General features: G+C 35.7%; 1 protein-coding gene across 7 annotated transcripts in view; it reads right to left on the bottom strand.

Annotated features, from left to right (window-relative positions):
• Positions 1 to 14,237, bottom strand: part of TRIQK (triple QxxK/R motif containing) — a 75,694-nt gene that overhangs the window by 18,934 nt on the left and 42,523 nt on the right. For 4 of the 7 annotated variants that reach the window (XM_028533994.2, XM_028533993.2, XM_036031235.1 and 1 more), the window contains one exon: positions 5,561 to 5,642. In XM_028533994.2, coding sequence (XP_028389795.1) covers positions 5,561 to 5,621 — 61 coding nt within the window. In that variant the 5' untranslated portion in view covers positions 5,622 to 5,642. Of the gene's footprint in view, positions 1 to 1,697; positions 1,752 to 5,560; positions 5,643 to 14,237 lie in introns of those variants that run through there. The other 3 variants (XM_036031239.1, XM_036031237.1, XM_036031240.1) reach the window with 2 other exon arrangements.

The raw sequence follows: 14,237 nt of genomic DNA on the forward strand, positions 1-14,237 counted from the left end.
ATAAAAAATACTTAATAAAACTGTGAAAAGATAATCTGGATTGTTCATTCACAATAAATGATACAGGATTAAATTTGCTTGCTCAAAATCAAAGAATCTTAGACTATATCAAAAATGCAAAACGGAGTCAAGGTTAGATGAATGGAAAGGGGTGGAAAATTAAACATCAGAATATTAAACAAAAAGAGATATTTACCAATGTCAATGTGAGACAAAAACAACTCTAAGAAAAAACTTCGTAGCACTTATAAATGAGTCCATTGTTTAACAGAAAAAGAGGAATTATCAGAAATGTATACCGGTTTAGAAATGCCATGCAACAAAAACACAGCCTCACACTATAATATATAAACCAACACTGAAAAAATACACGGCTGCATAGTCTCCACAGTCTTAGCGAGGATGTTGTAATTCTCCTCTCTCACAGAATGACAGTTCAAACATTCACGTAAAGTACAAATCAGTATGGACAACACCACTAACATAAGCAGAAGTACATCTTAATGTTAGAGAATTCCTACTCCTTTCAAAAACAGACAAGTTAACAAAACTGATCACATACTAGCAATAGAGGAAAACTTAATTCCATAATCTGACATCATATTGAAAATATTCTCTGAAAATAAAAATTAATCAGGTTAAAAACAATTTGAAATACATATATCTGTATTTATCACTAATATACATAATTCAATAGATATTATACTGAATATATATTATATAATATATAATTTATATAACTGAACAATTTAAGAGAGCTCTAAATAATGTAATGATGCCAATGATATAATGAAGAAAACAGATCTATTAAATGAGTATATTAGTAAAAAAAATTTGAATAATAAATAGTAAGGCATCCAGCTCAAATATCTAAAGAAAAAGTTAAAGAATTAAAATGAAGGAAATCATAAAGAGTAGAATCACACACAAAAAAAACCCTCAATAGAACCTAGAGTAACAAAAGCTAACTCTTTATAATGTGTGTACAATTGGATAAGTCTCAACGTTGATGAAGAAAAAAGATATTGTAAAATTAAATAATATCAATTAAATATAGAAATTATAGCAAATATCTTTAATATGTTACTATTTTCAAAGAAGCAACATTTAGATTGACTCTCAGCAGCAAAAATAACAGTCTAAATGCAGTGGCATGATATTCTCATGTGTTGAAAGAGCACATGATGAAATAAAAATAAAAACTGCCAAATGAGAACTCTATAAGCGGAGGAAACATGTTTCAAAATTAATGGTATGACAATCTCATAGAAGAAAGAAACAGAACTCGTCACAGTAGGCAGATATAGGAAGTTCTGAAAAAAATGTCCATCGGTCACAAAGAAAATGATTTCAGGGATCATAGAAGGTCTGGGATGGAAAAGAGAATTAGGATAAAGGAAGTGGTAAATATGTATACAACTGCATAGGATAAATAAACTATAATAAAGTCTTAGGTGTTTGATAAATGCAGAAAGAATTAAGAAATGCAAGAATCATATTTTGGATTTGGCCTTAGTATTTCTAAATTAGGAGCAAAGATACTGAGACTCTAGCCACAGCTACAGTGTAGTAAGATGTAAAGATGTTAAGTATCTTTACATCTGCCAATACCTAATATATGGCCAGGGAAGTAGTATATATAGTAAAGGGCTTCTGTGGTCAATTTCTTGAAATTGAGTCCTGGCTCTAACTCTTACCAATTGTAGAACCTTGGGAAAATTCTTCAACCATCTATGCTGAGTCTTCCTGATCTATAATAGTTAAGGTAATAATAGTTCCTATTTCATAAAACTGCTGTGAGGATAAAAAATAGATGTTCCCAGCACAAGATGTCTAATATTTGTTAGCTACTTCTATTATATAAGAAAATCAAGTTTTAGAAGTAAATTAGTTGTGTTTTTATATAATTTGCCTAGCACATATAAATATTTGGATTGATATACTTAATAACAACTATTTATAAAATATCTTATGTTAAAACAGTTTATAAAATTCCCACTTTCATCTTGAAATTATTTACCTCTAGAATAATACATGGAATATTAGCCAATGTCATACCATCTATTTTTTAAAAATTATTTCTGAAGAAATGATAAGGCCCAAGCCAATTTATTTCCCCTTGTAGTCAGTAGTATTTCATTTTTCTTAGTTTATTGCCTTGAAGTGAGGTTTTCATCTTGGTTCAGTACACACTTCAAGATCACGCTACAATAATTAAAACAGCATCCACATACTCTGAAGATTCCATAACTACAAGGCATTTCCAGTGACAGTGTCAGCTCACTTGATTCTTACCTGAGCAAAGAATATTGTCTTAAAAAAAGGCTTTTATGAAAGCCATTAATCACTGTCATTTAGTACATAATTGAAAGGCAAAACTTTTACCAGATGATAAGTATTAAACAATAATGTTGAAGTCATTATTCCAAGAATGGTACTAGTCTTGCCAAATATAATTATTGACTGACCATAGTAAGGTTATGTAAATGAGGTTTAGTAAAAAGGGGACATTACACACACATGTGAAAGTTTATTAGCAAACTAAATTAGCTTACTAATAACTTTAATATTCACAAAACAGTGTAATACTCACTTCATTTGCTATTTACACTTTTTTAAAACACCAGAGCTGAAATACCTCCCCAAGATCATTCTAGCTGCTTTGAGCCCTTCCTCACACTTTGGATTATATCTTGGGAACATCTGCACAGGGCTGTTTAAAAGAGATGCTATCAGTAACAGAAAACCTGTGTCATCAGTGTGAGTGCAGGCTCGTGGTACTTGCTAACTCTGTCACAGAATATCAGAAAATCCTTCCTTGAGAAAATCCTTGAATGAGGTATGTTAATTATTTTTATTAGTTAATTAATAGCTTTTCTATTTCATTTCTTTCTCTATCTTTACAAAAACCTTTTATTTATATGATATTCTAGAGTGTATGTATGAGAATCTCACATCTGCAGGGCATTGTCCTCAAAAAGACTAAACAAAAGTAAGCCCTCATTACCCTAGTTTTAACATATTTTGTTTGATTATCAGCACTGTATTTGCAAAGTACACAGAGTAACTCATATTCCGTGACACCCAAGCAACACTTAGTTTACCAACTGCTGTGATACTTCTCACAAACCTCACAAGAGCCCTGTGAGACAGGTGGGTCATGGGATAATTTATACAGGATGGGTCCAAAGTACGTTTGCAGTTGTTCATATAGAAAATGACACAATAATGAATAAATAATATTATAAGAATAAACTCTGTGTTTCACATACTCACAGCTGTAAATCTACTTTTGACCCACCCTGTATTGTGCAGATAAGTAGAACAGAAAAGAGAACTTTCCATGGGAACATAATGCAGATACGAGGAGCTATCTGAGAAGACAGACGTGTTCTAGATTGTCCGTATGTTTAAGAGTGGGATTGTGGACTGATTCACAATATGGTTACTCTTCATCTCTGTGGTTAGCACATTCCATTTGATCAGAGACTTCAATCTGGTAAGTCAGTCCTTCTATTTACACATATAAACAACATAAGAACTCATTACTTATCCATAAGCCATCCTATAAGTGAAGAAAGGATAATATGAAATAAATCAAACATCATAAACCTCCCCTGTAGAAATTATTCAGTTAGAAATATTGTTTTGTAATTTGCATTTATCTAACTCCCAGTTAGGTGAGTTAGATATTTATATAACACCCTTTAATTTCACTTTTTATTGTAATAGTTATTTGTTTTGTTGTTTGTCTATTTAAATTTCTTTGTTTAGAATTATCTCCTTTTTGCACATTTTACTATGGGTTTCTAGACTATTTTATTTACTTGTAGTAGGACTTTATTTTTCTACATACAACTTTTAATTGGTTGTATGTATTATAAATATTTTTCACTTTGTTTGCATCTCTTTTATTTTACAGAAATATTTTTTCCTTTATGGAGAGCAACTTGTGTATCATATTTATGGAATAGGCATATATTCTTTCAATATCAATTATTTCTACTTATTTTCTGATTTCTATTGCTAACCTCTATTTATTCTTCAATTACCTAAAAAGTTTTTTATTAACTTTTTTTTAATATCCAAAAAAATGAGAATGGGTAGAAGAAACATGTGAAAAATAAGGAAGGAGTTGGTAAGGGTAAGTTACCTTTTTTTGCTTCTGATTCCTAATTTGCTACACTTTGTTCAGATTTGTGGTTGTAGGGCTTTAGGGACTTGGTTTGTGACTAGTATGTGGGTAATTTTTTTATAAATATTCCATGCATTCTTGAAAAGAATAGGTAGAAGATCCCATATGATCTAGAGCATAGTCTAAAACGGGTAAGCTTCTTGTTATCTTTCTATGCTGATAAGTAGACTTTCCTCCAGTCCATCATTTTACTGAGGTAAAATTCTAGAAGGGTCAAGTCGAGGAACATGTATAAAGGACCCATGGACAAAGACAAAGGCGGGGATTGAATGTGGGAGGTGGGGGTGCATAGGGTAGGGAAGAGTAATGGGGGAAAATGGGAACTGTAACTGAACAATAATTTTTTTCAAAGGCTCCCTATTTATGTATAAACGTGAATGCTGGCCCTGCCTGGAGAGACCCCCTTAATTCACACCTTATTTTAGAGGGTTAAGGGTGATTCAAGGGACAGAGGCACTACTGTTACAGTAGTATCTGGAGATGAGCTTCATCTTATTTAGAAGGAAATTGCAGAACTTCCTAAGAGGGACAGCTGTCTGCAAATGACATGGGCGGGAGTGAGCTGCCTGTGGCTGACTGTATTCAAGTAATAGGTGACCTCTGAGAGGCTTTTGAGAGTGAAGAGGGGTGCATTGAAAATGAAGATGGCGATTTTAGATGGGAAATCTTTGTGGGAAAGGGAAGGAGAAAATCCAGGTGCCCCATGAAGTTTCAGCCCATTGCAGAAGGGGCTGTGGTGGGAGGTGGGGTGCTGGAGCCAGGAGGAGCCTGGGTAGAGCTTCTGTGAGTGGGAGGAAGGAGCAGCAGGGGTTCCTGGCTATGCTGGGGACATGAAAGTGGAGGACGAGTCAGGGTGTTTGGGTTGTGTCAGCAGGAGGGGCAACCGGGGGACCTGTGACCCTGCGCTGAGGGAGGTGCAGACACAGAATTTCTCTTCCTCTTGTGGACGTGGGGGCCACACTTGCTACGTGTAAAAATACATTTTAAAAAAGAATTTTGAAGTTACCAAATAATTACCATTAATAGACAACAGAATTAAAAGTTTTACATAGATAAGATTTAATTTAAAACACTAATTACATAAAACCATTAAGGCCTTAAGAATAAAAATATTTTTTGGTTTTACTAAATTAATAAAAATTATAAGAGTTTTGAAAAATCACAGGTACACAAAAGGTATTTTCCCATTGGTAGGCTGTTCTGTACTTATTTTTTGTTCCTTAAAAATTTTACATACTCTCTCATTACTCATATTCTGCATACCATATGTATTAGGGTAAAGTTATTTTCTTCATACCACATATAATTGCTTTCTTTTCTTTATCTTAATTTGCAGGAATGTATCAAAGGGAAGTCACTGCTTACCGATTTGCTTTCTGTACTGGTCAACAGGAAGTTTTATAGTGTAGGCAACTTTTCTCCCCATCTTTGCTTTCCAAAATGCCTGCTGCAAAGAAAAAAAAATTATGGTGAAGTCCTAAAAAATCAAAAGTACTATCCACAAAATTCAGGAATAATTTATCCCATAAAACTCACTTCTAAAGCAATAGGTAAAAGTACCTTTGACTTATTCCCATTAGATATCAGTAAAGAACACAAAATTATTTCAAATAAATGATCATGGATACAATTGGGGGTAAATTTTCCAATCATTTGTTCTCGGCAACACTGATTTTATCAAGCACTATCAATGCTCAATTAACACACTATTAGAGCATTATCTGTAAATGTGAAAATAATGTCATATGTATGCAGTTGGTTTGAGGCTGTAGGCTTGTTCTTGGCAGTGTGTTTCTTTCCAGTTACCTACTTTGCTACCCAACAAGCCTGAAGTTTGAGTCTCAGATACTCTGACTTTTGTTCTACAAAACATGACGTAACAACAAAAGTGCAGGAATTTGAGTTCTAGTTCTGCCTCTTTTCTTTAAAATGGCTTAACTTACTGCCATTTATTAATATTCTCATTCTTACTACGTTATATGGACTGTTTGATTTAATTCACTACATATCTTTCAAATCCTAGAATTTTTTTTTTTTTAGTTTAAATATTGTGGCTGAGATAACCTACTAACTAAAATCCATATTCTCCTTCTCTCCCTGGTACAGAGTTAGACTGTATTTCCTAACTTCAGTTCAAATGTGTTGTCAATGAGTTGTCCAGAATGAATGGAAGTGATGTGTGTCACTTGAAGAACTAAGCATAAAAATCTCCCCCCTTGAATCATACATTCCCCTGCCCTAATTGGCTAGAATGTAAATGATCCCTAGACAAACCCTAAGAGTACATTTATAGGGATACAGAACCTTGGTCAGCTGGGGCTGTAGCAGAATATTCTGTTTACCAACGCAGTACTCTAATGAAAAAGGAATGAACTCTATTATGACTGAGTGCATGATACATTGGTGGGGTCTCAGTATAGACCTAAGAGTTCCCAGAGTGGTGCCTGAATGTTGTTCCTCTGCTCTGATAAGGAAGCTACAAGATAAGGATGAAGTCAGGCAAGAACAGACCAGCATTTAAGCAAAAATATAAGGGACTATGAAGCCAAATATTTTGGAGACTAACAAGATTGGAAAAGCCAACTTCTAAAATCCAAATAGTTGGGAATAAAAGTGAAAAGGGTGTTGAAGAACAAAGCACTAAGGACTACTAAGACTTCTTACTTAAAAAAAAAAATAGAGTCAAAGCGGAGATTAAGGATGCCCCTCTCTCTCCCGATCCTACTCTTTCAGATCTGAAGGCAGCCACTATTTGGGTGCAAAGAGAAAAGCATAGGAAGTCCTAAAGTATAGAAAGGAAGCAGGAAAGGACGCAGATAACAGAACTATATCTAGGACGCACAATGCGGTGTGTTTACTGGTACATGGAACTAACTAGAAATGCTAAGAAAGTTATTAAAATCTGAGGAAACCAGAATTTCCATCTAAAACAAGTTTGTGAATGAAAACTAACCATTGGGCCTCTAAACTTAATGCAGCAAAGTGTGAGCCTTCATGCAAAGCAAACACTGTAGATTTGTAACATCTACTTCATATACGAGAACAGAAAGGAGAACCATCTAGTAGGCAGAGCCATGGAGAATAGACAAGAAAATTTATCTAAAAAAATCATAATCAGGATCTAAGTGTAACCACTGAACCAGCTCAAAAAGGTCCTAATCAATTTAACAAGACACTGAGTTGCTTTTCAGAGAAAAGAGACCAAAACCACAAGTCATACAGCCAAAGCATGTGGAGAGAGAACTTTGACCTCCAGTTGTACCCAGGAACCAAAGTCTCACCCTATCTCTCCCCTACCCCGCAACACTGGAAGCCTTTCAAAAACGAAGGGCCCATTGTCCAGGAAGATCAGTGCTGAAGCCTTTGTACAATGAATGGCCAAACTCCGAGGTCCTCCAATTAAAACATGCTCCACCAGCACTTCTGCATACCTGTTCCCCATCACCCCTTACAAACCCACTTGAATCCTGGATTGGGGAGCTCAGGCTTCTGGGCCATAGCTTTCCCTTCTATTCTTGTTTAGTGCTCTGCAAAAAAAGGCGACTCAATTTCTCCACTGCAATTCTCAGTGTTTAGTGTTTGGCTCTGCTAGTGGTGGGGTGGGTACAATGGGCCTTCTAGTGGTTCCGTGTGTAGCAGATTTCATCCCCATGACTGATCAATGACTCCTGTGTTCTCTATTCTTCCCTGTCAAAATGGGAGCAGTTATTGGAGATGTTATTTGTTTATCTTCTGCCTCATCATTATTCATTAGGGGTTTGGTGAGGCTCAGGAAGAGTAAGTAAACGTCATAGTCTGTAAGCCTCAAGCAACCACATTCCAGACTGAGAGAGGACACTGCAGTTTGGCTGTATGTCCTCCACTTTGTGCTGGATGCAGTAGATAGGAAACCTTTGGATCTCCCTTGCGAGGAGGCAGGAAACAGGATGTGCATGGCTGTTTCATGACCAGAAAGAGAGACTATGGGAAAAACTGTGGGCTACTAACTGAAGTACATTCTCTCTCTCTCTTTTCTGAGCACACTGGAATATATTTTCCAGCCTCCTTTAATGCTACCTTCTGGGCATGTGACTGAGTTTCAACCAATGAAATAAGAGTAAATTGATGTCTGCTACTTCTAGAACTAGCTTGTAAATACTTTCCCTATGTACTCATCCATCTGTTTGAAATGGAGGTGACCTCCAAACTCACACTGGACAAGAATGTGATGAAGAGGACAGACATGACATCCTGTTTGCTGAATAACTGCACAGAGAGCAGCTCTTCAACCAACTTGTTTTTCCCTTTCACACTGCTGTGAGAACAAGCAATAAACTTGTAGCTTTTGGGCTTCTATACCTTTTGTATGTATTAGTTACAGTGAGTAATATCACCCTAACTAAAACAAATATGTTTAGATGTCTTCATATACAATGATGTAATTATCAAGGTGTCATTTTGCTAATGAGCATTATTAAGGTTCTCAAATACCAAATGAACTTGAATATGCTCAGACGAAACTGTACTGTTTACTTATATACGGTCATACAGAGCAGTGTTAATAATGCTCCCACCTAACAGTAAAAGGTATCCCCAAATTAATAATCCTTATGTGAAAGAAAATTATAAATTCAGCTAAAAAATCTCTTTCTATTCATAATTGTCAAATTTATATGATAGATATATTTAATATAGAAAGACAAAAACTCAAATACATTAAGTCTTCACTCATCATAAATATACCGTATTTTTCTGACTGTAAGATAAATGTTTTTACCACATTTTTTACTTAAAAATTTTCTCCCCTATTTTCCTTTTCTAAACCTTAAGTGCATCTGGGGTCTGCACCATAAGACGCACGTAAGTTTTAGAGGAGGAAAATAGGAAAAAAAATTTTGAAGCAAAAAATGTGGTAAAAAAGTGGGTCATATAGTCAGAAAAATATGGTAAGTTTTTTTAAATTACTTTATTGTTGTTCAATTATAGTTGTCTGTCCTTTCCACCCACAACTCCCCCCCACCCCAGTCAAACACAGCTCCCTCCCTTGCTTCCACCCTCCCCCTTGGTTTTGTCCCAAGTGTCCTTTGCAGTAGTTCCTGAAAACCCTTCTCCCCACAGTTCCCACCCCCCTCCCCTCTGGCTATTGTTAGATTGTTCTTAATTTCAATGACTCTGGTTATATTTTGTTTGCTTTTTTCTTTTGTTGATTATGTTCCAGTTAAAGGTGAAATCATAAGATATTTGTGCCTCACCCCCTGGCTTATTTCACTTAGCATAATGCTTTCCAGTTGCATCCATGCTGTCCCAAAGAGTACGAGCTCCTCCTTGTGTAAATATACCAAACTTTCTTGATCCACTCATTTGCTGATGGGCACTTAGGTTGCACCCAGCACTTGGCTACTGTAAATCGTGCTGCTATGAATATTGGGGTACATAGGTTCTTTTAGATTGGTGTTTCAGGGCTCCTAGAGTATAACCCCAGCAGCGGAATAGCTATTTTTAGTTTTCTGAGGAAGTTCCATACTGTTTTCCACAGTGGCAACACCAGTCTGCATTTCTACCAACAGTGCACTAGGGTTCCCTTTTCTCCACATCGTCTTCAACACTTGTTTGTTGATTTGTTTATGATTGCCATTCTGACTGGTGTGAGGTGGTATCTCATTGTGGTTTTGATTTGTGTCTGTCTGATGGCTAGTGATGATGAGCATCTTTTCATACATCTCTGGGCCTTCTGTATGTCCTCCTTGGAGAAATGTCTGTTCAAGTCCTTTGCCCATTTTTTAAATGGGTTGTTTGTCTTCCTGGAGTAGAGTCATGTGAGTTCTTTACATATTTTGGAGATCAAACCCTTGTCCAAGGTATCATTGGCAAATATGTTTTCCCATATAGTTGGTTCCCTTTTCATTTTAATGCTGTTTTCTTTAGCCATGCAGAAGCTTTTTAATTTGATGAGGTCCCATTTGTTTATTCTTTCCTTTATGTCCCTTGCTTCAGGGGACATATCCATGAAGATGTTGCTACATGGAATGTCTGAGACTTTCTTGCCGATGTTTTCCTCTAGGACTTTTATGGTGTCACAACTTATATTTAATCTTTTATCCACCTTGAATTTATTTTTGTATGGTGTAATTGGTGACCAAGTTTCATTGTTTTTGCATGTAGCTGTCCAGATCTCCCAACACCATTTGTTGAAGAGGCTATTTTTGCTCCATTTTATGCTTCTCTCCCTTTGTCAAATATTAATTGATTGTAGAGACTTGGGGTTATTTCTGGGCTCTCTGTTCTGTTCCATTGCTCTGAATGTCTATTTTTATGCCAGTACCAGGCTGTTTTGATTACAGTGGCCTTGTAATACAGTTTGATATCAAGTATTGTGATCCCTCTTGCTTTGTTGTTTCTCAAAATTGCTGCAGCTATTTGGGATCATTTATGTTTCCATATATATTTCTGAAATGTTTCTTCTATATCTGTGAAATATGTCATTGGTACTTTAATACGGGTTCCATTGAATCTATAAATCACTTTGGGTAGTATGGCTATCTTGATTATGTTACTTCTTCCAATCCATGAGCATGGTACACACTTCCATTTGTTTGTGTCTTCCTTAATTTCTTTCTTCAGTGTTGTATAGTTTTCTGAGTACGGATCATTTATAATCTTGATTAGGTTTATTCTTAGGCACTTTATTTTTTTGTTGCTATATCAAATGGGATTATTTTTCCTGATTTCTGTTTCTGATATTTCATTGTTGGTGTACAAAAATGCCTTTGATTTCTGAGTATTGACTTTGTATCCCACTGTTTTGCCAAATCCATTTATTGAGTAGTTTTTTTGTGGAGTCTATAGGATTTTCTATGTATACTATCATAACATCTGCAAATAATGACATTTTTACTTCCTCCTTTCCAATTTGGATGCTTCTTATTTCTTTTTGTCTGATTGCTGTGGCTAGGACTTCCAGTACTATGTTGAATAAGAGTGATGAAAGAGGGCATCCTTGTCTTGTTCCTGATCTTTGTGGGAAAGCTCTACGTTTTCATCCATTGAGTATAATGTTAGCTGTAGGTCTCTCATATATGGCCTTTATTATGGTGAGGAATGCTCCCTCTATTCCCATTTGCTAAGTGTTTTTATCATAAATGGATGCTGTACCTTATCAAATGCTTTTTCTGCATCTATTGATATGATCATGTGATTTTTGTCTTTCGTTTTGTTTGTGTGGTGTGTTATGTTTATTTATTTGTGGATATTGTACCATCCTTGCATCCCTGGGATGACTCCCACTTGATCATAGTGTATGATCTTTTTAATGTATTGCTGGATGCCATTTGCCAATATTTTGTTGAGGATTTTAGCATCTATGTTCATCAGCGATATTGACCTGAAGTTTTCTTTCTTTGTTATGTCTTTATCTGGTTTTGGGATTAGGATGATGCTGGCTTCATAAAAAGAGTTTGGGAGTCTTCCATATTCTTAAATTTTTTGGAATAATCTGTGGAGGATAAGAGTTAGCTCTCCCTTAAATGCTTTGTAAAATTCTCCTATGAAACCATCTGGTCCAGGGCTTTTGTGCATCAGAAGCTTTTTGATTACTGTTTCAATTTCATCAGCTGTTATTGATCTGTTCAGGCTTTCTGCTTCTTCTTCATTCAGTTTTGGAAGATTATATTTTTCTAGGAATTTTCCCATTTCACCTAGGTTTTCAAATTTCTTGGCATATAGTTCTTTGTAGTAATTTTTTACAATCTTTTGTATTTCTGTGGTATCAGTTGTAATCTATCTGCTTTCATTTCTGATTGTGTTTATTTGGGTCCTCTCTCTCTTTTTCTTGATGAATCTGCTTAAAGGCTTGTCGATTTTGTTTATCTTCTCAAAAACCAGCTCCTAAATCTATTGATCCTTAGAATTGAGCTTTTAGTCTATGTCATGTAATTCTGCTCTGATCTGGGTTACCCCCTTCCTTTTACTTGCTCTGGGCTGTCTTTGTTGTTGTTCCTTAAGTTCTTGTAGGTATGGGATTAGGTTGTTTGTTTGAAATGCTTCTATCATTTTTAGGTAGGACTGTATCACTATAAACTTCCTCTCAGGACTGCCTTCACTGTGTCCCATAAGTTTTGGATTGCTGTGAGTTCATTTTCATTTGCTTCCAGAAACTTTTTTATTTCTTCCCTAATATCATTCTTGACCCATTCATTATTTAATAGCATTCTATTAAATCTCCATGAGTTTGAGTGTTTTGGGTTTTTTTCCTTGAGATTGGTTTCTAGTTTCAGTCCCTTGTGGTTGGAGAAAATGCTTGATATGGTTTCAATTTTTTTGAATTTGTTGAGGCTTGTTTTGTGTCCTATCATGTGATCTATCTTTGAAAATGTTCCAAGTGCATTTGAAAAGAATGTGTAATTTTGCTTCTTTGGGATGAAATTCTCTACATATACCAGTTAAGTCCACTTCATTTAGGGCATTGTTCAATGCCACGATATTTTTGTTGATATTTTGTTTGGAAGATCTGTCCATTTTTGACAGTGGGGTGTTAAAATCCCTTACTATAATTGTGTCACTGTCAATATCTTTCTTGAAGTCCTCCAAGATTTTCTTTATGTATTTGGGTGCTCCTATGTTGAGTCCATATATATTTGCAATGTTTATGTCTTCTTGATGGATTCTTCCCCTGAGTATTATGAAGTGACCTTCTGGGTCTCTTTTTACGGCTTTTTTTGAAGTCTATTTTGTCCAATATGAGTATTGCTACCCCGGCTTTTTTTTCCTGTCCATTTGCTTGGAATATTTGTTTCCACCCCTTCACTTTCAGTCTGTGTAAATCTTTTGTTCTGAGATGGGTCTCTGATATGCAGCATATTGTGTGGGTCATGTTTTCTTATCCATTCAGCTATTCTGTGTCTTTTGATTGGGACATGTAATCCATTTATGTTTAAGGTTATTATTGATAGGTAATTATTCATTGCCATTTTTTTGTACCCGTGTTCCTCTCTCTTTCACCGTTTTTCTTCCTCTTCTTAAAGCAGACCCTTAGCATCTCTTATAGAGATGGTTTGGAGGAGGTATATTATTTGAGACTTCTTTGTCCAGGAAGCTCCTTATTTGGCCTTCCATTTTAATTGAGAGCCTTGTTGGATAAAGTAGACTTGGTTGCAAGCCTCTGGTTCTCATTACTTGGAATATTTCTTGACATTCCTTTCTAGCTTGGAGCGTTTCCATTGAGAAGTCAGCTGCTAGTCCTATTGGGACTCCGTTGTATGTTACTTCCTGTTTTTCCCTTGCTGCCTTTAAGATTCTCTCTTCATCTTGGAATTTTGCCATTTTAATTATGATGTGTCTTGAGGTGGACCTCTTTGGGTTCCCTTGGATTGAGACTCTGTGTTTACTAGATTTGTGTGACTTTTTCTCTCATCAAATTAGGGAAGTTTTCCATCATTACTTTTTCAAACAAGTTTTCTATCCCTTGTTCTTCTTTTTCTCCTTCTGGTATCCCTATTGTATGGATATTATTATGTTTCATGTTGTCCTGCATTTCCCTTAACCTCTCTTCATTCTTTGAGTCTCTTTTCCTTTTCTTGCTCATTCTGGATGTTTTTTTCTACCTTGTTCTCCAACTCGCTGATCCTATCCTCTACCTCATTGAACCTGCTTTTGATTCCTTGTACTGTGTTCTGACATTCAGAAATTATCTTCTTCATTTCCTCCTGGCCCTTGTTGATGGTTCCTATTTCCTTTTTCATATTGATATAGTTTGCAGTGAGTTCATTGTAGTTTCCCTGTACTTTCTGGTAATTCACTGTGAGTTCATTGAGCTTCCTTATAACCATTGCTTTGAACTCAATATCTGATAGTTGTCTTGCTTCTGTTTCATTTAGCATTCTTTCTGAGGCTTCCTCCTTTCCTTTCATTTGGGGATTGTTTCTTTGTCTTCCCATTATTTGTGAGACTCTTCTTGTTAGCCTCAGCTTTTTTAATTGATCAGTTTCGACTCCTTGGGTTTCTGGTGTAAACTTCTACGGTAGAAGACCTGTGAGATTCAATGGTGCAGTCTCCTTGATCCACCGAG

Source organism: Phyllostomus discolor, chromosome 7, assembly GCF_004126475.2.
Source record: "Phyllostomus discolor isolate MPI-MPIP mPhyDis1 chromosome 7, mPhyDis1.pri.v3, whole genome shotgun sequence".
NCBI lineage: Eukaryota > Metazoa > Chordata > Mammalia > Chiroptera > Phyllostomidae > Phyllostomus > Phyllostomus discolor.